At 45.2% G+C, this 23,508-nt stretch overlaps 1 protein-coding gene and 1 long non-coding RNA gene across 2 annotated transcripts; one reads left to right on the top strand and one right to left on the bottom strand.

Annotated features, from left to right (window-relative positions):
- The first annotated feature begins 2,200 nt into the window (after window positions 1-2,200).
- LOC310666236 lies at window positions 2,201-6,729 on the top strand. Its single transcript, XR_014505792.1, has 2 exons — window positions 2,201-2,393; window positions 5,563-6,729. It is a non-coding gene; the product is annotated as an uncharacterized lncRNA (long non-coding RNA).
- Window positions 6,730-13,642: 6,913 nt separating this feature from the next.
- Window positions 13,643-21,930, bottom strand: LOC310665944 (uncharacterized protein). The gene is made up of 2 exons (XM_083416332.1): window positions 21,773-21,930; window positions 13,643-15,471 (listed from the first exon to the last, which is right to left on the bottom strand). Exon 2 carries the CDS (start codon window positions 15,447-15,449, stop codon window positions 14,181-14,183), a length of 1,269 nt encoding a protein of 422 aa, XP_083272458.1. The 5' UTR covers window positions 15,450-15,471; window positions 21,773-21,930; the 3' UTR covers window positions 13,643-14,180.
- Between the last annotated feature and the right edge of the window lie 1,578 nt (window positions 21,931-23,508).

Below are 23,508 nucleotides of genomic sequence, written 5' to 3'. Positions count from 1 at the left end.
TCTCTGAAGTATCTCAGCCCCACTCACCTCACAGAGTGTGTTTTTTTGTGGGGAAGGAAGGGAAAGGAGAATGTTAGCCGCTTTGAGACTCCTTCAGGTAGTGATAAAGCGGGATATCAAATCCAAACTCTTCTTCTTCTTCTTCTACACAGCCTGCCATTTCACAGAAGAGCCCGCGCACCCCTCTAGTCCATTGGTCACATTGTCAAATTGCTCTTGCCACCAAGGTTTTTATCCTTAAGTCCCAGTGGAATCCACCCTCATGTCGCTTAAGCTGGTGAGACCTAGTCCCTTGGGCTTTTCTGAGGGAGATAGAACCAGCAAGAGAGGCCTCTCTGCTGATTGTCTATAGGGTTGGTGGCACTTGTGATAGATCTCAGATTTCCAGGATAACATGCCACATTTAGGCACGTAACCAAGAACATTTTCTCCAAAGCATCTTTATTTATCTTTGACCTTTTTTTGGGGGTCCATCTTGTTTTATTAATACAGAAAATAATGTATTTAAAGATAGACAGAGCAGCTTACTAGAGTTTAATGGCCTTCTTTCTCCTGGGAAAGCCTCTCACATTACAATCATACCTCATGTTACGTTGGCTTCAGGTTGCGCGTTTTCAGGTTGCGTCCCGTGGCGACCCGGAAGTAATGGAACGGGTTACTTCCTGGTTTCACTGCGCAAAATACCGTCACACGCATGTGCAGAAGCGGCGAATCTTGACCCGTGCATGCGCAGATGCGCAGACGTGGATTGCTTTCTTTTCGGGTTGCAAACGGGCCTCCGGAATGGATCCCGTTTGCAACCAGAGGTATCACTGTATAGGGAAAGGCTACCCGTTCACTAGGAGGTCTTGATTTCTGGCACAGCTACATAGTGTGAAATTCAGTGTGGTGTAGTGATTAAAGTGTTGGACTAGGGCCTGGGAGATCAGGTTTCAAATCCCCACCTGGCTATGAAACTGACCAGGTGACTTTGGGTCCTTCGCTGCCTCTCAACTTAACCTGCCTCACAGGGTTGTTGGGGAATTAAATAAAGAAGGAGGAATTGCGTACACCACCTCGAACTCTTTGGAGGAAAAGGTGGGGTATAAATGCAACAAGTAAATAAAATTATACCCCCCTAGTTCAAACAGTGAAAACCTTACACGTGAAGAGAAGCGGACACGGAGCAATGGATCCAAACTACGAGAAAGAAGATTCCACCTAAACATTAGGAAGAACTTCCTGACAGTAAGAGCTGTTCAACAGTGGAATTTGCTGCCAAGGAGTGTGGTGGAGTCTCCTTCTTTGGAGGTCTTTAAGCAGAGGCTTGACAACCATATGTCAGGAGTGCTCTGATGGTGTTTCCTGCTTGGCAGGGGGTTGGACTCGATGGCCCTTGTGGTCTCTTCCAACTCTATGATTCTATGAATCTATGATTCTATGAAGATATCAAAGAGGTCTCACCAATCATAGAAGGTTTATGTCCCATGCTAGTCCTACACAGAATAGACCCATTGAAGTCAGTAGACATGACCAACATAGGTGGTTTAATTTCAGTAGGTCTACTCTGAGTTGGAATTAGTGGAATACAATTCGAAATATTTCCACTACCACCCTTGGGCCAAACCTCTCATACATTGCAATCTCAGAAAATCCACCAAGGCAAAAACACGGAATTTCCATTTCAATACTTTTTGGCCACTATGGATCTGAAACTCCTGACGTTTTGGGAGTGCCCAAGGTATATATCCCAGGATTAAAGTATTAAAACAGTTCTAGTGAGGATGACAAAAATTAAGGTTAATCCTTGTGCTCCCACATGCTGTCAAAAGTATATAGAAATCAGGCTGTCAAAATAATACAAAGTTAAGGCCACCCCACCAAAGAACAAACAGAGAATAAAATAACAAAAGCACAGCATGTGCTTGGCAATGCCAAGGGGCAATTATTATCAGGACATCTGAAATGCTACATGAAATCATCATGGTTGGCAACTCTTAACAGCTGGCATTCTCCCTGTGGCTTTTGGTTGAGAATACCTAGATCTATTGATTCCTATGTTTCCAAGGGTTAGGGTTCCAATGTTTCCCACTTTTCCAGTGGATCCGGTGAGAACAGCCCAAGAAACAGGCCAGTGCTGTTTTGAAATAAAACCAGGTATTTAGGGTGTAACATATTAAAACATAGGGTTGCTGAATCCAGGATAAACTCATAAACACTATCAGCAAGATTATTATTCACAACATTTTGGTAATCGCCGTCAAGGATGTAATTATTTCTTTTTCCAGCGTGAAGTAACAGCACACACAAAAATGTCTCAACTTCTTGAGGCCACCCAAGAAACCATATAAAAAGGCAGAGCTTGAGGGATCTTCAAACCACTTCTTGCGATTTCTGCTCCTCCGAGACATCAGGTAAGCTCTGAGAGGAAATCTCAGCATGCATGGGGTTTGGGAATGGTGGACATTGGGAGTGGATGATGTGTCAGTTAATTATATCACTGTGGTGGGCAAAAGATATAAGGCTCTAAACTATTGTGGGGAAGGTCTTTAACTGTGTGGGAGAGTACCTGCTTTGCTTGCGGGAGGTCACAGGTTTCATCCCCAGCATCTCCAGGTAGGACTGGGAATGTTCCTTGCTTGAAGCTCTGAAGAGGCACAGCCAGTCATTGTAGACAACACTAAACTAGATGAACCAATGGGTCTGACTCAGTATTAGACAAGTTCCTATGTCCCTGTAGCTGACATACTTAACTCCCCTTTGATTGGTAACAAGAGTGTAATGGTCTGAAAATCATTTCCACCTGGCTGGTGTGAATCTAGAAGGGCAATCTAGAAGGACACGGGTGGGCACTGTGGTCTAAACCACTGAGCCTCTTGGGCTTGTTGATCGGAACGTCGGCAGTTTGAATCTCTGCGACGGGGTGAGCTCCCGTTGCTCTGTCCCAGCTCCTCCCAACCTAGCAGTTCGAAAGCACGTCAAAGTGCAAGTAGATAAATAGGTACCACTGCGGCGGGAAGGCAAACGGCGTTTCTGTGCACTCTGGTTTCCGTTACGGTGTTCAATTGCACCAGAAAAAGTTTAGTCATGATGGCCATATGACCGGGAAAGGTGTCTGTGGACAAACACTGGCTCCCTTAGCCTGAAAGCGAGATGAGCGCCACAACCCCATAGTCACTTTTGACTGGACTTAACCGTCCAGGGCCTTTACCTTTACCTTAGAAGGGCAATGAGGCAGTACATCCACCATCTTTTCTCTCACCACCACCACTGAAACCTTTACAATTATAACCTATTTATTTACACAAGAGAAGTCAGAAAAGAGGTATTGTTTCTAACTTGGGTTCAGTCACACTCAACAAACTTTTCCACAACTAGAAGATCCACCGTGCTTTTGACCAACCCACCGTGCTTTAGGTCAGTCCTCACCTATAATTCTTTTATCCCAACCTGTTTTATTTTATGAAGACATTAGGGCTGAAAGGGCACATCAGGAGCAGACTTTAGCAATATGGCACCTTGAGTGAGCACAAAATTTGGCAACCCACTCCCTAAATATTTCTTATAATTCCTTTTGGCACAGTTGCTTTCTAATGGATCTTCTCAGTAGGTATCCCTATAAATATAGGTGGCATGATGATGATGATGTGCCCCCTTGACTCAGCACCCTGTTGAGGGGGCAGACTGCCCAAACTGCCCTAAATCCAGCGCTGGACACATTTCTATAAACCCTTAGTTGACTTATATACTGCTTTTGACACCTTTGTTAGAGAACAGTTGTTATTAAAGCTTACAAATTCAAGTGCAGATTTACATTCCCTGTTACTGTGCCAAATGCTCTGCAGGCAGTTACCAAGTTGCAGGTTAAATTTTCTTTCCCCCTAAATACTAATTAAATGTATTTCAGAAAACAGGAGAGGGAATTGAAGATGGTTCTGCTCACTTACTGCTTTAACTATGCCTAAATAGCTGAACATAGTTTCAGTGGAGAACATTTCCTCCTTCGTGGCTTATTACCCTCACTTTATCTGTAATAATAGGATTGTCACGGTAGAAGACGTTACTCTACTACCCTTCACATACAAATGGGATTGGGCAGATTGTTGGCATATTTGGATACTTACGGCACTATGATTAAGCACATGGGGAGATGGGTTGCACACGGAGAAAGAGACCTTTCTAGGTTAAGGTTGGGGAACATAATAATAATAATAATAATAATAATAATAATAATAATAATAATAATAATTTATTATTTGTACCCCGCCCATCTGGCTGGTTTTCCCCAGCCACTCTGGGCGGCTTCCAACAAAGATGAAAAATACACTAAAATGTCACATATTAAAAACTTCCCTGAACAGGGCTGCCTTCAGATGTCTTCTGAATGTCAGGTAGTTGTTTATCGCTTTGACATCTGATGGGAGGGCATTCCACAAGGAGGGCGCCACTACCGAGAAGGCCCTCTGCCTGGTTCCCTGTAACTTGGCCTCTCGCAGTGAGGGAAACCACCAGAAGGCCCTCGGAGCTGGACCTCAGTGTCTGGGCAGAACGATGGGGGTGGAGACGCTCCTTCAGGTATACTGGACCGAGGCTGTTTAGGGCTTTAAAGGTCAGCACCAACACTTTGAATTGTGCTCAGAAACGTACTGGGAGCCAATGTAGGTATTTCAAGACCGGTGTTATATGGTCTCGGCTGCTAGCCATGATGGCTATCCTCTGCATAGTAAGGGGCAGTAATGCTTCTGAATACCAGTTTCTGGAGGAAGTGCTCTTGTTTTGGGGTCCTGCTTGCATCCGGTTGGCCACTATAGGAACAGGATGCTGGGCTAGATGGACCAGTGACCTGATGTAGCTATGTCCTTATGCTTTTGTTGTTTTCGATGTGGAACTGGTGTATTGAAAACCATTGACAGTTCCTTTCTAAAAACAGTCCAACCTGGTCATATAGGCAGCGTATAAATTGTTGTTGTTGTTGAATAGGATGTCCCTATTTTTATTGGAGAAGAGACCTTCTGTTTGCAAAGCAGATACTCTACCACTGATCAATAAAGGCTTATTTAAATAGAATATAGGAAGCCTTTCCCAGCCCAGTCTGAAATTGAACACTTCTCTGTGTGAAGTGACTTTGCTCTGTCTTGAGCTCTTGTCCTTCCCTTTGATTAAACACACACAAACTCTGGACTGGTACTTTTTATGTTTGTACAGTGGTACCTCAGGTTAAGTACTTAATTCGTTCCAGAGGTTCATTCTTAACCTGAAACTGCTCTTAAACTGAAGCACCACTTTAGCTAATGGGGCCTCCTGCTGCCGCCGAGCCGCCGGAGCACGATTTCTGTTCTCACCCTGAAGCAAAGTTCTTAACCCGAGGTACTATTTCTGGGTTAGCGGAGTCTGTAACCTGAAGCGTATGTAACCTGAAGCGTATGTAACCTGAGGTACCACTGTATAGTTAAGAGCTATAACCCCCCACCCCATAACAATCTTCTTCCTGGAAGCTGCTTATCTAGTTCCCAAAAGTAAGTGCTGACTCAGTTGATTATAAAGCTTTTGTTCATAATCTCTCTCCCTGTTGTGTTGTTTCAGATTCATCATCATCCAGCCATGAAGGGTCAAGGGTCATTTAACCCTCGGTGCTATGCTAGCTGCCCTCCCTCAACTGTCACGATACAGCCACCAGCATTTTGCTTAACCATCCCAGGACCGGCCCTCTACTGCCCTGACCAGCCCTTTTGCATCACCCAATGCAACCCCTGTGCTCGCTCTGGTCAGGGCGGTAGAGGACACAAAAGCCTCAGCTTTGCAGAGTTCCCTGCCCCGGTCTTTGCAAGCAATTCAAGCCTGGTGGATTTTTATTCCAGGCCATCATACCTAGAAAGAAGATACAGCTACTGCAGCAATTATTAAACTCAGACGGAATACCATTGCTATGAAGGAAAACAAGGAACCCCCACCAACGGCGTGAGATCACCTTGCCTAAGCTTCTATGAATTCCTGTATCCCAGGAGTGCTGAGCACTCGTAGCCCCAACCATGGACCACAAGAACTCAGCACCTCTGAGAATGAGGCCTGCATCAAAACTTCCCCCTTCTCGCTCTAAGCTTCGTTTTAATTGCATACATCTATAGTTAAAGGGCTTTCCAATCTGAATAACATTTCTCCTATATAATGAGCCTGGGGTATTATTTGCACAAAACGGAATGTTTATTCATGCAAGTTTGAATTCTGGGAACAGGGGATAACTTGCATGTGTGAATCGGCCTTCAGAAAGATGGAGCATTTGTTTTGCTCAGGGTCAAGCATGAGCCTTTTCTATGGGAATGGTCAACATGTCTCACCAAGAGCTGTCAAGTAATGGGAGGCAATGCCGATATACATCCCATGAATCTGACCCAACATGTGATGGAGGCTGGAACACCTGACTTCATCTGTGTCACATGATCACATAGTTCTTCACTGAATGAAATGGCACGGATGGAAGAGAAGACCTCGTTGACATGGATGAATCACTTTATAAAACCGAAATAAAGTCAACGTTGAGACACTGGACACTATTTGGGGAAGGGGAATTGATTCTGCCCTTGAGAGCCTTCCCCCCTTCCCCTAATTGTTCAATGGGTCAATTCTAAAAGTCATTCATGGAAGGCAAAGTATCCACATATCTACTGTACTTGAAACTGACTACTAATATTCTAACTGTTATCTCTTGACTTGTTACACACATTAAAACCTCTGCTATGCCACAGCACACAATGTCTATCTGTGTTTTAATCAGTAAAGTTTTTCTTTTTCTAAAAATCTAGCAACAAGAAGGGTGGCACTCCCATTTATTACATATATGCCTGAATCAGGACTTAGTCCTAGAGCAGACCCACTGAAAATTAAAGAAATCATGACCAATTTCAGTCTGATTGATTGCAATGGGTCTCTTCTAAGCATGACTAAGTCGGGATCCAGTGAGTTGCATCCCACTCGATCCTAGAACAACTGACATCAATGGACTTAAGTTAGCCATGACAATTTGGTTGTAATCCAATGCTAGTCATCCTCAGAGCACAGCCATTGAAACCAATTGCTGTGTCTCACTTAGGTCCATTCATTTCATCCAGTACATTACTGAGGCAAGATCTCAGTCCAGCACGTCCACAGCCACACCTGCGGATGTAAAGGATGTGTCATCAGCATATTGCTGACGTTGTACTCCCAAAATCCGGAGTACAAATTCGTCTTAACCATAGGAGAAAGAAACCTCATCTTCTCTAGTCTATAAACAGCTATTCTTTCTGGTAAAAAGCTTCATGAATCACTCTGCAGACCTGCTTTTCCCAACCCTGCTACCTAAGATAATTCTGTTCATTCATTTTCTATCTCAGCCTTCCTTCCAAAGGAGTCCAGGGCAGCATAATATCACCTCTGCTTGATCAGACAAAGAACTCACCCAGCCAAGCATCCTGGTTTTTCACCATGTCCAGTCAGCTACCTTTAGGGAGTTCACAAGGAGCGCATGACTGCATTAGCCTTTTGAACAGGATTTTAAAATAAGTAGGTAAATAAATAAATAAATAAATAAATCTCCCATATATTTGTAACAGACATCATTCCCAAATTAGTTTACCAATCAATCCATTTTCACAGAGAACTCTGGGAATCATAGTCCTTTGAGGGGAATATAGGGGTTTCCTAACAACTTTCACGCCCTACAGCTCCCAGAATTATTTGGGGGAAGTCATGGCTGTTTGAAGTGAGTCGTGTTTTGGGGTTGTTGTTTTTTTAATACTTTAAATGCATGGTGTGAATATGGCCTCTGTTGTGCTGTCTTCCTTCCGTTTTTGGAAAGAGTGGGTGTGGTGTAAGCTGTTTGAGCACAAGGGCCACTAGGTGGCACTGCGCAGGGTGGTTAAGAATTCAGTGGTACCTTGGTACTCAAACTTAATCAGTTCTGGGAGTCCGTCCGACTCCCAAAACCATTCAGAAACCAAGGCGCAGCTTCCAATTGGCTGCAGGAGCTTCCTGCGCTCGGTCGGAAGCCACGTTGGACGTTTGGCTTCTGAAAAACGTTTGCAAACCAAACTTCTGGGTTTGCAGCGTTCAGGAGCTTATTTGTTCGACAACTAAGCAGTTCGGGAACCAAGGTACGACTGTTATAAAATCATAGAAACTTAGTGCTGAAAGGGACCACAAGGATCATCTAGTCCAACCCTCTGCAATGCAGGAAGCTTTTGCCCAAGAGTAGATACTAGGGAAGTTCAGCCTGCCCCTCTTCCTGCCCCCAGAATACCCTATTTGGGGGCTTTTGCCAGCTTCCAGAGGCAGATCTTCTACCCGCCCGCACATTTGCTAGGTGGAATAAGAATATAAGAAGAGGCTGCTGGTTCAGGGCAATGGCCCATCTAGCCCAGGACCTGAGCACAAGAACATTCTCCCCTCCTGTGGTTTTCAGCAGCTGGTATTTAGAAGCATTACTGCATTTACCTGTTTCTCTTGAACTAGGTAAAGTCAGTGTCTGATGACCCTGACTTTGAGCATAATAACCTGGCAAGACACATTGCATTTTGGGTCAAATAAGGCCACAACTTTTATTGATTACAGATGTGAGAGGTTTGGCATAGGCATTGTGTATCACAACCATTAACAACCAGCCCACCTGCTGGAAGTAGGGTTTAGACCAGAGTCGTGGAGGACATTTGACTTACTTCAAATAGGCTTAATGGCTGCTTTGAGGAGTGCTGCAGCCATAACCCCCACCAGGTTGTCCGGACAACCAGGGATTCCTCCTGGATCCCTTTAAAAGGATACACCTGTCCTTGGAGGGGCAGGCAGAGGCTTACAACCTCCCCTCCACTAAGACTAAGGCCAACCTAATGCCTAAACTGGCCAAGTTGTGACAATTGCTATAAGGTAGGCAAAAACCCTAGACAGGGCCAATTAGTCTGAGGGAAAATTCCTGCCTGGCTCAAAATACAATGACCAACTTTGTCCACAGCAAGTTCATTCATTAAGTGAGGAGAAATTAAAGAACCTTTTATTGAGGGTGAAAGAGGAGAGCGCAAAATATGGTCTGAAGCTCAACATCAAAAAAACGAAGATCATGGCCACTGCTCCTATCACCTCCTGGCAAATAGAAGGGGAAGAAATGGAGGCAATGAGAGATTTTACTTTCTTGGGCTCCATGATCACTGCAGATGGTGACAGCAGCCATGAAATTAAGAGACGCCTGCTTCTTGGGAGGAAAGCAATGACAAACCTAGACAGCATTTTAAAAAGTAGAGACATCACCTTGTCAACAAAGGTCTGAATAGTAAAAGCTATGGTTTTCCCAGTGGTGATGTATGGAAGTGAGAGCTGGACCATAAAGAAGGCTGACCGCCGAAGAATTGACGCTTTTGAATTATGGTGCTGGAGGAGACTCTTGAGAGTCCCATGGACTGCAAGAAGATCAAACGCATCCATTCTTAAGGAAATCAGCCCTGAGTGCTCACTGGAAGGACAGATCGTGAAGCTGAGGCTCCAATACTTTGGCCACCTGATGAGAAGAGAAGACTCCCTGGAAAAGACCCTGATGTTGGGAAAGATGGAGGGCACAAGGAGAAGGGGACGACAGAGGACGAGGTGGTTGGATAGTGCTCTCGAAGCTACCAGCATGAGTTTGACCAAGCTGCGGGAGGCAGTGGAAGACAGGAGTGCCTGGCGTGCTCTGGTCCATGGGGTCACGAAGGGTCGGACACGACTGAACGACTAAACAACAACAACAAAGGGGGGAGGGGTTGGTGGGACATCCAATGAGGACCTAAACACAACAGAAGGAGGAGGGCCACTACATGCTTGAGGAGCGGACCCAAGTAAGCCTGCTGGATCAGTTGGTCCCGTCCCTCAGCAAATACCCATCCTTTTGCTTGCCTGCCGTTGGTCAATGACACCCCCACAACACGCATGGTCTGTCCTCTTTGATTTCCGCACATAAATGGAACGATGTGTAAAAAGCTGGCTTTCAGTTTCAAAACATTTTGTCCGTTTGTTTCAAAATATATTAATCATATTGCCTCTCTTGAGTGCCTTATTTGTCCTTGTGAGGTGTTCTAGGGCTGGGGCAAGGGAGGGACGTGAACTGAGTCACCGGTGGAGACTAATATTTGTTGAAATGATCCCAAGCTCCTCATAGCTAAGACAAAGGTCATCATCGGCATCCCAGAGCATGTTGAAAGTGGCTAATATTGCTTCTTAAGGGTGCCACCATGTGGTTGCAGCGTGTAGATGCAGCAGCAGAATCCATGGCTGTTGAGAGTATGGAAATAAGTTGAGATCATAAGAAGAGCCTGCCTGTGGGGTCAAGCCAAAGGCCCACTTAGATCAACTTCCTGTTCTCCATGACCAAATGCCCCAAAGTGTCTAGGAACCTAGACAGCCAGCCTCTGGACCTGGAGGTCCAGTAAAAAGAGCCTAGCTGCAGGATCAGGCCAAAGGCCTGTCTAGTCCAGCCTTCTGTTGTTTGTTTAAAAATAATAATATTTATTACTTTTCCAACAATTGAAACACTACAAAACAAAAAAACACACACAAAAAATACAATACAATACAATACAATACAAAAACACCACATATCACTAACACATTAAACTAACAAAACCAAACAAGAACAGTTTAAAACACCTCAAACAATTTCAATATCTTATCTTTCATTCACTTATTTCACCGACCTCCTCACACCTCCCTTTTTGTATTCCACTTCTATCAATTGTTTCAGCAATTCCTTTCCATCTTGCTCTGTTTTCTATCCTATAATTATCTTAACACATTCTAACCTTATTTTTTCCTTTAATATTCTATTAATCTATTTATACTTAAATCCTTATAACATTTCTACTAAAGCCATATAACTTCATTCCAACATTCTTCTAACATTCATTAATTTTACAGTATTTCTGTAAATAGTCTTTAAACTTTTTCCAGTCTTCTTCCACCGACTCCTCTCCCTGGTCTCGCATTCTGCCAGTCATTTCTGCCAGTTCCATATAGTCCATCAACTTCATCTGCCATTCTTCCCAGGTGGGTAGATGGTTGTGTCTTCCAATACTTCGCGATAAGTATTCTTGCTGCCATTGTAGCATACATAAAAAAAGTTCTATCCTTCTTTAACACCAATTGGCCGACCATGCCCAGATCGTATAAATCTTTCGCTTTTTACTAGTCCAGCCTTCTCTTCTCAGAGTGGCCAACCAGAGATCCCTCTTCTAGAAAGCCTGCAAGCAGAAACCAAGCACACCAGTGCTCTCCTGACCCAGATATGAATCGACGTGCTTTGTGTCAGAAGAAGAATACCTCAAATCCTGCTTCCCTGGATCCATTTTTGTTTGAAAATCCCTAGGGCAGGGATGGGGCGCCTCGGGCTCAGGAGCTGAATGCGGCCCTTCAAGGCTCTCTAGCTGGTTTCTGGGAGGCTCTCCAAGTCACACCCACTTGCCTTCCCTCTCTCCCCCCAGCTTCAGTGCTCCAAGACTTCTTTTGGTCACCTCCAGTCACCTCCGGTGGAGGTGGTGGCAGCAACAATGGCAGGTGCCATTTTCTGTTTTGCCTCATGTGTTGTGAGCTGGTGTGAGAGGATACTAAACTTGTGGACAGCAGCATATAGATTCATTAAAAAATAGATGAGAATACATAGATACATCCCCATTTGCAGAATGCTCTCTCCAGGGAGACTCGCCTGGTGCCATCATTATACAGTGGAACCTCGGGTTAAGAACTTAATTTGTTCTGGAGGTCCATTCTTAACCTGAAACTATTCTTAAGCTGAGGTAACACTTCAGGTAATGGGGCCTCCCGCTGCCACCGCACAATTTCTGTTCTCATCCTGAAGCAAAGTTCTTAACCTGAGGTACTCTTTCTGGGTTAGCGGAGTTTGTAACCTGAAGCGTCTGTAACCTGAAGCATCTGTAACCGGAGGTACCACTGTATATCTTTAGGCACCAGGCAAAAACTTTTTTTTTTAAGCACCTGTGATTGTTTATTGCCCTAACAACAAATCAGTCTTCTCCAATCTGATATACAGGTGGAGAACTATAAATGGTTCCTATGCAGGTATATAAGGGACGCAGGTAGAGCTGTGGTCTAAACCACTGAGCCTAGGGCTTGCTGACGGAAGGTTGGTGGTTCGAATCCCCATGACGGGGTGAGCTCCTGTTGCTCAGTCCCTGCTCCTGCCAACCTAGCAGTTCGAAAGCATGTCAAAGTGCAAGTAGATAAATAGGTACCACTCCGGCGGGAAGGTAAACAGCATTTCTGTGCGCTGTTCTGGTTCGCCAGAAGCAGCTTAGTCATGCTGGCCACATGACCTGGAAGCTGTACGTCGGCTCCCTCGGCCAATAAAGTGAGCTGAGCGCTGTAACCCCAGAGTCGTCCGCAATTGGACCTAACGGTCAGGGGTCCCTTTACCTTTACCTTTATGCAGGTATATAGGAAACTGTCTTATATGAAATCAGAACATGGGTCTGGCCAGTTCAGTTGTCAGTGACTGGCAGTAGCTCTCGGGAATTACAGGGAGGGGACTTCCCCAGCCCTACGTGGAAATGCCATCCAGTAACCTCTGTATGCAAATAAGATGCCCTAGCACTGAGTCATAGTCCTCCCCCTAGGTGGCAATGCCCTAAAAGAACTATGATGTAGATTTACTTGCAAGTCAAACTTTTGGCTCCCAAATGCCGCAAAACCAGAAGTGAGTGTTCCAGTTTGCAAACATCCTTTGGAACCTGAACGTCCAATGGGGCTTCCGTGGCTTCCGATTGGCTGCAGGAACTTCCTGCAGCCAATCGGAAACTGCACCTCGGTTTCCAAACATTTTGGAAGTCGAACAGACTTCCGGAATGGATTCCGTTCAACTTCTGAGGTACCACTGTACATCTGTGTCAATTGTACAATTGAAAATGCACTTGTAATTTTGCTGCTTGGAACCTTGGAACCATCTTGGAACCTTGGGACCCTCTGCATGCAAACATAAATAAATTCCTGCAACTTTTTAACGTAGTCACCTTTTCCTTAAAAGAGAATGGAACAAACATCTCAAGAACGTTCTGGGGGCAAAGTCTGCTGGTCCATCCAGCTCAGTCTGGCCCACAACAGGTATGTGATCCACCACCTTCTGAGTGTGGATGGGTTCTTCTTCACTCTAGGTCTCCAAGCAGAAGCTGGACTGCCATCTTTTAAGGTCTGGATTTCCTTCATTAGGAAGGAGGTTGGATACCTTCCACTCTTGCGTTCAGTGTGCCCTAGCTAACTGATGTTTGCTCAGTTTGCTATGGGTGTTTGGAGGGGATTTGTGGAACTCTGTGGTTCTCTGAAATAAACTCATTCAATTCATTTTAAATCAATATTTTTTTCTCTCCAGCTAATGATCTTTAACCCACTAACTTCCTCCTCTGAAGGGGAATAAAATGCAGAAAGATCGAGTGACTCAGTTTACCTGGAAGGTTTCAGTATACCTTGTGAATAGGCCCCCATGTGGTAATGGCTGGAATTGTTTTTTACAGACCAGCTTGAATTGAAGTGGGTGCAAAAATCACTCTCAAGTGGAACCCTCATTTGGGTGCCCTTGAATCATTTAGCTCCTTGTTCGTGTGTCAGCCCAACCTGCCTATTTTGAAGTATGAGGGGAATACAAACTAGACAGGAGGAGAAATTTTATGATGCAAAAAAAAGCTTTAATGACATAGGAAATGAAGAAACAGCAGTATTTTTTTTTCAGCAGGGAAAAGGGTGATAAATTAGAATGCAATTGATTTTTCAATCTGCACTATTGCTTCATTGGTTGTGGAAACAGAGGTTTCACAATGCTTCAGTGGTTACAGTTCAAGGCATTCAAGAATCTCTTCAGACAGGACATGCAAGTGCACAGTTGTGGGTTGTTCATCGTCAGAGCGGAGAGAAGGGGTGGGCTTATATGCTCTCCCCCACCGGCTTCAAGTCATAGTCGTGAAGTCTGTAGAAAGCAACATAGCCTGGAAAGAGGTTATTTCTTCTTGTGTGCAATTGTGGAAACAAAAATGCACACAGAGTTCAAGTGTGGATTCGCTGATCATTCAGTTCACGAAGCTTGCATCAGCAGGCGACAGAAGGCGAAGGGTTTCCCCAAGTCCACCCCTGCAAGTTCAAGCTTTGGGTTCATCGTCTTTTGTTTCTGCGGTTGTCCCGTGAGTTCTGGGTTGTTTCCTCTGGGTTCAGTAGCAGGTGTAGCATGCGGTACTAGGCAGCAGCGCCAAGCTTCCACCATAGGAGCCGCCATAAGACCTGCTGCTGTAGCCGCCTCCACCATATCCGCTTCTGCGGCCTCCAGAGTATATAATCCTTCTGGTGCCATAGCTTCTGCCACCATATCCACCGCTACCGTATCCACCACCATAGCAGCCGTATCCACCACTGCCATATCCGCCCATGCCATATCCGCCACTTCCACCATATCCACCACTGCCATATCCGCCACTTCCACCATATCCGCCACTGCTGTATCCGCCACTTCCACCGTATCCGCCACTGCCATATCCCCCACTTCCACCATATCCGCCACTTCCGTATCCACCACTTCCACCATATCCGCCACTGCTGTATCCGCCACTTCCACCATATCCGCCACTGCTGTAGCCACCACTTCCACCATATCCGCCACTGCTGTAGCCACCACTGCCACTGTATCGGCGTCCCCCGCTGATTCTGCGTCCTCCTCCTCCACCACCCACACTGCCTCCAATTCCACCAGTGCCACCACCAACACTACCTCCAGATCCACCAAGACCGCCACCCATGCTGCCACCACCTATGCTGCCTCTACGTCCGCTCACACTGCCACCACCTATGCTGCCTCTACGTCCGCCCCCGCTGCCACCACCTATGCTGCCTCTACGTCCACCCCCGCTGCCACCACCTATGCTGCCTCTACGCCCACCCCCGCTGCCACCACCTATGCTGCCTCGACGTCCACCAGATCCACCAATGCCACCACTGCCACCCATGCTACCCCCACCTAAACCACCCATGCTACCCCCACCTAAACCACCCAAGCTACCCCCACCTAAACCACCCCCACCACGGCCCCCCATACTTCCACCCCCATAACCACCACCAATGCCCCCATAACCTCCTCCACCGCCCAGACTGCCACCTGAACCTAAACCACCAAGCCCACGGCCTCCCATACTTCCACCCCCATAACCACCTGCACCACCAAGGCCTCCATAACCTCCTCCTCCACCCATACCACCACCTATGCCCATGCCGCTTCCGCTACCAATAGCACGGCCTCCCATTCCTCCGCTGCCTCCATATCCACCGCCATAGCCTGCGCATGGGTTGTATTGCTCAATGCCAAAGTTTTGGTCAGGGCAGTAGAGCGCTGGTCCTGGGATATTTAGGACGAAGGGTGGTGGCTGTATAGTCACTGTGGATGCAGGACAGCTGGCATAGCACATGTTTCCACCGCCTCCGACGGACATCTTTGCAGGATGAGAGCTGTTTCTGAAAGAGCACAACGAGAGATCAATGTGGTATGCAACATTTAATTCAACAAACTCGTTCCAAATCCCTACAGATTAATAGAGAGGTTGATAAAGTCATGCCCTCTGCTGCAGCTCACAAAGGTGTCCATGAACAGAAGCGCCCCACAGCTGGATCAATCCAATGGCCCATTGAGTCCTCTTTTCACATTGGCCAACCAGATGCCTACAGAAAGCCCACAAGTAGCCAGTCTCCCCACTTGTCGTTCCCAGAAACTGGTATTCAGTGACATTGTGCCTCTGGCAGTGGAGAGTGAACACAGTCATTGTGGCTAGAAGCTACTGATATCCTTCTCCTCCATTAATTCAATGGTTCTAGATTGCAACTCCCATCAGCCCTGACCATTGGCAGTCCTGGCTGCACGGGCTGCTGGAAGGTGACATTTGTATAAACATCAGAAGAGCCCTAAAGACACTGGCCCATCTAGTCCAACATCCTGCTCTTACAGTGGCCAATTAAAGTCCTCTGGGATGCCTATGAGCAGGGCAGGAATGCAAGAGCCCCTCATTGTTACCCATAAAAAACATAAGAAGAACCTGACTGCTTGATCAGGCCAACGACCCATTTAAACCAACCTCCTATTCTCACAGTGGCCCACAACCACTGCAACAGCACTTTGCCCATTTATGATACCCAGCAACTAGAATACATTCTATTGTAGAAGCAATTACCTGCCAATTGCCCAGCTGGCATAGTTTACTCAGGTCGCATATTAAGGAAATTAGGAGCAGTATAACATATTGGTCATGAAGTCACTTTGGAACAGGGTTCTTTAACCTTCAGTCCCCAGAGGTTCTTGGGCCACAGCTCACATCATCTCCAACTGGTTTAGCGAATGGTCAAGAATGATGGGAGTTGCCCAACAACATCAGTGGATCAATGAACATTGCTTTAGACCTTAATGCTTCATGGTAGTATCTAACAGTGCAACTGTCTTTGGCAGACAGTGGCCTGTGAAGACTATAATGCCCATGCCCTTCTTGGGGGCTTCTGATTGGGCAACTGTGGGAAACAGGACGTTGGGTCTGGTGGACCCTTGGCCTGATAATCCAGAAGGTTATACAAATCTATGCTGTGGCCACATTTGGAATACTATGTCCAGTTCTGGCCACCTCAGCTCAGGAAGGATAGTTTACATATCAAAAGGGATATTTGTAGAGCTGGAGAAGCTTCTTGAAAGTGCAAACAAAATGATCCAGGGGATGAAGGACAGATTGGTCCTTTGAGGACAGGTTGTAGCATTTGGGACTTCTTAGTTTAGAGAAAATGTGACTAAGAGGTGACATGATGGAAACTTATAAAATTATACATGGCATGGAGAAGGTGGATAAGACAGAGCTTTCTGTCCCTTTCTCATAACAGTAAAACTCATGACTGTCCAATGAAGCTAAGCGTTAGTAGAAAATGCTTCTTCACACAGCAAATAGTTAAAACTATGGAGGTCGCTCCTGCGGGAGGCCATAATGGCCACCAACTTGGAAGGCTTTAAAAGTGGATGGGAAGAAATAATAGAGGATAAGGTTACCAATGGCTACTAGCCATGATGTGTTTGCTCTGCCGTCATGGTCAGAGGCAGTAATGCATCTGAATATCATTTGCTGGAAACCACAGGAGGGGGAGAGTGATGGTGTGCTCAAAACCCACTTGTGGGTCCCACAGGCGTCTTGTTGTCCACTGTGTGGACAGGGTGATGGACTAGATGGGCCACTGGCCTGATCCAGCAGGCTTTTCTTATGTCTTCAGGGAACTGACAGACTTTTGGTCTGATAATCCAGAAAAGAAGTTCATTAGACAAAGTCCCTGTGTTTAGTGGTTCTTGAACTGGGAACAGATGAAATATCTTCTGAATTAGTGCTATGGGAGTGGATTTGTCCAGGTTTCATTATTTAGTCATTCGTTTTGGAAAAGGATTGATGAAGAAGACATTTTCAGATGATAGTTATGATCACGGGGAAATTTGTGTGGGAAGCAGGGATGGAACACTTTGGAAAGAAAACCAAGGGAGTTGGCTGCTCAAAGCCCGAACAAAGCGTCATTACTCAAAAGCAAGGCCTGCTGAAAACAATGAGTTTCCCTTCTAAGTGAACAACCCTAATTTAATTGGCCATCAGTCTTCAGGACAGGGCGATCATCTTAAGCAGCACTGCAAGATGTTGCAACTTGCCCTTAGGTAAGCATGATGCAAATCTGAAACCAACTAAATTGACAATGAGTTTTAATTAAAAACCATTAGAGTAATCTCTTAATATCTGACCCTTTAGCTATGTAGTGCTGAATGCAAAAAGAAGAAATTTCTTGCAAACCAGCAGCTCCCAAGTCCAGAGGTTCCCTACCTTCCCAATAGACTTGAAGACTTAATGATAGGAGATCTCTTGCCTGGCTCAGGTTCAGATGGTGCAGAAAGCAAACTGAATTACTCCCCCTGAATTACTTCCCAAATGGGAAACTGTAACAAAAGGCCATCACAGCCTATATTCATGTCCTGCTACCAATGAAAGAGGATGAGGACTGCAGAACCCACTCTTTGTGTGGTTAGAAGACCACCATTGCATTGGCTGCTAAGTTTTGTTTAAATGGAAGTGGATTGAGATCGGAGCAGCTGGTTGGGTTTTTCTTTGGCTCAGATTTCAATTAAGAATTATGGAACCTTACAATACCCTTATTTTCTTTTAGGTGAGGATTCTAAGCATGAAAAGGTCATCTCTCATTCCAGAAAGCATCATCTGCATCTGTATTTTGTATAGTCAAAACTGTTTCTCACAGAAGTGATTGTACCGTTTGGGGTGATGGCAAGCTCCTCCACATAATATTAAAACCAAGGAGGATGTGTTGCATCTAAATAGCAAACAAGTCAACATAGATCAATCACTTTTGCCAGAAACATACTTAGAAAGCTTTCAGAATGCAAGGTTTTCATTGTGCGTGTTCTGCTAAGGTAGTCTCCCAGTATGTTATGATCTAGGGTTAACAAGCCAACTCATTCCACTTTCAATCATGTATATGGAACTGAACACACACACACATTCATTTGGGTCAAAACACATTCAATATTGGTGCATGCAATGTCTTGACATGAGGGATGCCCCCACAACTTTCCATACCCAGAATTTAGGAAGGGTCATAAAATGCTGCTTTATACTAAATGGGACCATCGGTCCAAAGCAATCTGCTGCAACCTAATCCTTTCCAGGTGTTATGGATTTCAACTCACATTTGCCCCAGCTGGAATGATTGTGCCCAACTGAGTTGATGGGAGTTGAGGTCCAAAACATCTGTAAGGCACCAGGTTGGTGAAGGCTGAACTACACTGATTGGCAATGGCTCTCCAGTATTTCCATAACAATAGCCTTCCCAGCTCCTCCTGAAGATGCTGAGATGCTACTACTGAGATTCATTCCATGAGGACATAGTAATGCCACTGAGCTATGTTCTTTTTAACATAAGAAACTGCCTTACATCAAGTCTGACTACTGTCTATCCAGCTCAATGTTGTCTACACTGATTGGAAGCCGCTCTCCAGAGTTTCTGACAATGGTTATCCTAGCCCAAGCTGGAGATGTTGGGGACTGAACCCAGGTCCTTCCACATGAAACTCTGAGAAACAATCCCTTCTCTGGTTTTTTCTCTGGATTTCTGAGTCCCCAATAAACTCACGTTATTTTGCAAGAAGTTCCAGCGAAATGAGAATTAATCACTGCTCTTCTATTGATTTCAAATTATATATTGTGTTGTTGTGTGTGCAATTTTTACACAGTTTACTCAGGTTTCCCACCCTTCCTTTAAGGGTGGATATGCATCAAACCCCACACAGAAATAGGGTCAGTTTAATGGGGTTGGATCAAGTGCCTTTGTGTACATCATTTTCTCAAGGTGCAGCAGCAAATTTTGCTCATTGGTGAAAACAATGTACAAAAAGAATCTTGATGTAATCGAGCCTGCGGTTATACTGTATTTTGTTGTTTTATTTGTTTGCAATAATTTAGCAATGTACACATGCACTTTCAGGATGTGGAGGGGTATAATGCAAAGGAAGTACCATCTGCAGCAAATTAGGCATTCCAATACTGGATTACTTGCAATGCACAAGTAAGTACTTGGACTACTACAACGCGCTCTACGTGGGGCTACCTTTTAAGGTGACCTGGAAACTACAACTAATCCAGAATGCGGCAGCCAGACTGGTGACTGGGAGCAGCTGCTGAGACCACATAACACCCGTCTTGAAAGACCTACGTTGGCTCCCAGTACGTTTCTGAGCACAATTCAAAGTGTTGGTGCTGACCTTTAAAGCCCTAAATGGCCTCGGCCCAGTATACCTGAAGGAGCATCTCCTGCCCAGACATCATTCTGCCCAGACACTGAGGTCCAGCTCCGAGGGCCTTCTGGCGGTTCCCTCACTGTGAGAAGCGAAGTTACAGGAAACCAGGCAGAGGGCCTTCTCAGTAGTGGCGCCCTCCCTGTGGAACGCCCTCCCATCAGATGTCAAAGAAATAAACAACTATCTGCCATTTAGAAGACATCTGAAGGCAGCCCTATTTAGGGAGGTTTTTAATAACTGATGTTTTAATGTATTTTTAACCTTCTGTTGGGAGCTGCCCAGAGTCACTGGGGAGACCCAGCCGGGGTAGAAATAATAAATTATTATTATTACTATTATTATTGTTATTAATTCTAGAAATTCTCCATATTAAATCAGAACTTGAGAGAAGTCTATTGCAATGTGGAAAGAATCCATATTACGACAAAGGGATAAGGGAATACTTTCCTTCCTAGTTTACTTGCCAGCTTAGAAGGTATTTTGGAGTTCTGAATCATTCATTCTTTCCCCTGCTGCATCCTTTTTATGACTTGTTTATAGCCGTGCTTCTCTGTTACGCTATATAGGCTAGAGGAGATTGCATATGGATAAGAACTTAAAAACAAAAGAATTGCAACAGTGAGGATGGAAGGCAGGACTGATCCCAAGGAGGGGCATAGGCACCTGCAGAGGGCCTCCATCTGTGGAGAGAACTTTCTTCTAACTGCTTCTCTAACTGGTAATGTCGATGGGAAGAGCCAGTGGTAGAGCTCCTGAATATCATGCAGAAGGCTGAAGGTTCAACCCCCAGCATCTTTAAGTAGGGTTGGGACAAACTCCTGTCTGAAATCCCAGAGATTTCTTCCCAGTCCACGGAGAAAATGCTGAGCTTGATGGATCAATGACTTGGCTTGGTAGAACATCACCTCCTATGGAGACTTCCAGCAAGTGGTCACTGTACTTGCTGGAAGCGAGAAGATACTGAGACAAGGGGCTTTAGGTGGGTTATTTTGCTCCAAGGCCCACCAAAACCTGAAGGCAACCCTGGTGGCAAATTCCACTCTGCAGCCTCCACAGCCTCAGAGTTCTAACCTGAGGAGAAGCCTTCTCCTGCTCCACAGGAATGGAGAGGCCCATATGTGTGGAAATCAAGCTTGAAAAGAACATTTTCAAAAGAATCCATAATCTTGTTGATAAGTTCTAACTTAACTTTGGCAAATTTGCCATTTTTTTTAAGTTTCCCCACCCTCTAGAAATACTTGCATCTGTTTCCTTGATTCATAATGTTTAGCAGACGGGCAGAACATAAGGACATAAGACCATAAGAAGAGCTTGTTGGAAAAGGCCAATGGCCCATCTAGTATAGCATCCTTTTTCTCACAGTGGCCAATCAGATTTTTCCAGGAAGCCCACAGGGAGAGCATGAATGCAAGAGTCCTCCCTAATAGTTACCCATAAGAACATCAGAACAGCCTGGCTGCTAGATTAGGCCAATAGTCCACCTAGTCCAACATCCTGCTCACACAGTTGCCAAGCAGATGCCCTAAAGATAAGCCCATAAGGAAGACCAGAGCACAAAAGCACACTCCTCCCCCCCCCTGCAGTTTCCAGCAAGCAGCAAACAGAAGCTTTAGTGCTTCCAACCATGGAGACATTGCATAACCATCATCTGCTTTGCATGCAGAAGTTCCCAGGTTTGTCCTCCAGCATCTCCAGGTAGGGTTGGGAATGTTCTTCAGCCGCAACCCCTGTTGCTACTCAGTAAAGCTCACACTGAGCTAAGATGGACCAATGGTCTGAACAGCCCAAAGGCAGTTTCTCATGTTCCTAGGATCAAAATTCAGATTCAAGCAACATTAAATGTGGGCATAATCAAGCTGAGAGAATCACCTTGAAGAGGTTCATTCATCTCCAAATTCATTTCAATTGCAATATCAGCTTTGAAAGACACCCGCTTTGACTTACCTGTGCTTGTTATTGGAGGATGGAAAGAGTCAAGTGAGATGATGAAGGCAGTCCTTGGGTGCCGACCTTTTTATACAGTTTCATCCACCACCAGGTGAGTATGACACACTTTTGGGTGTGAATTAATCCATTGACACCTCCATGGAAATTGCTCTTAAGTAATCACCCACTCCCCATACTCTCCAGTGGTTGATTATCAAGCCGATAGGAATAATCACCTTATTGATTGTGTTTACTATTTTTTTTTCCTGCGACTCAGCACACTATGGACTCCACCCAACAAGGTTGCCAAATTGAGGTTATGAACTCTTGGTCTTAATACCTTAAGTGGAAAGAAGTCCAACCTATGAACATCTGTGTAAACACTTTGCACACTGTTCCAAATGTGGAATCACATGCCTTGCTTGCTCCAATTGTCCCTAATTATCAGGGAAGGTCCCAGTGTTTGGGATCCTGCCTTGGAATGAATATATATATATATATATATATGCTTTCGTAGATTTTCACGGGTACAGGAATGCAGGTTTTGGTGTCCTCGGGTGTCTTCCCGTGTAAAAGTTGGGGTGTCTAGGCGACGTTTCGACGAGGTCTCACTCGTCATCTTCAGGCTGGTGCTTTCGGCTTCTTGTTACTGGAACAGAGCAGGATCTCAGTGTTTGAGTTCCTATAAATACTGTTGAGGAGGTGTGGTGTATAGCCTCGAATGTTCTGGGCAGAGAGGAGGTTCCCAGGCTAGTGTGCCTTTTCTTCTTTTGTTCCTTAATTACTTGAGGGATATCTTGAGTGATTTCTTGAGTGATTTCCTGAATCCCACTTAGGTGGGTCATTAGGTGTGGATTAGTTGCTAAAGCCTTCGTGTCTTGAACTCTTGAACTTTGTGAAGAGTTTTTCTGAGAAGATGGCTGTACTGCACTTGGTTGTGCTCTGGCTTGGCTTCGTGTATAGGGGCGAGCTGTGGTTTTGTGGCCTGTGCCAGCCAAATCTGTGTAGGGATTGCAGGGGGGTGCAGCATCCGGAGGTGCCACCCTGGTTTGGCTGCTGGATGGTGTCTGTAATTTATCTGTGGAGAGGGTCTGGGTTTGGGTCTGGTGTGGTTGATTGGTGATGGCGTTCTGTGTGCCTCTGGATCTGGTGTCAGATTTTGTGGGGAGGGCTAATTTCCAGATGTCTGGCAAGCGGGATGTGTCGTCACGCTTGTTCATGTTGTGAGGGTGTTTCTCTATCTCGATGGCTTCCATGATTATTCTCTTGTGGTGATGTTCCATGTTAAAGAGCAATTTGGAATCTGCAAAATTAATTTCGTGTCCTGTTTCTTTCATGTGTTGGAAAAGAGAGGAAGTTTTTTCTTCTTTTTTGACGGCATTCTTGTGTTCTGCGATACGTGCATTTATTCGTCTGTTTGTTTGTCCAATGTACGTGGCTGGGCAGACTTTGCAGGGTATTTCATAGACCCCTTGGTTTTCCAACTGAATTTTATCCTTGGGGTTTCTGAGGATATTGGCTATTTTTTGGTTGGTGCAAAAGGCTGTTTTGATATTGTGTTTATGGAGGATTTTGCTAATTTTATCTGTAGTGCCCTTGATATAAGGAAGGAGGGCTATGCCATTGTTTTCTTCTGTGTCTTGGTTTTTGGGGGGTGTTTCTTTTTGGATTAGCTTCGTAACCCTGTTTTGCTGGTATCCATTGGCAATTAACACATTTGAGAGATTCTGTAACTCAGTTGTCAAGTGGTCTTC

The sequence above is a fragment of the Podarcis tiliguerta genome (genome assembly GCF_965153285.1).
Source record: "Podarcis tiliguerta genome assembly, chromosome: 16".
In the NCBI taxonomy this organism is placed as follows: Eukaryota; Metazoa; Chordata; class Lepidosauria; order Squamata; family Lacertidae; genus Podarcis; species Podarcis tiliguerta.
The sequence above is the reverse complement of the archived record's forward strand: the minus strand, read 5'-3'. Positions and strand labels throughout refer to the sequence as shown.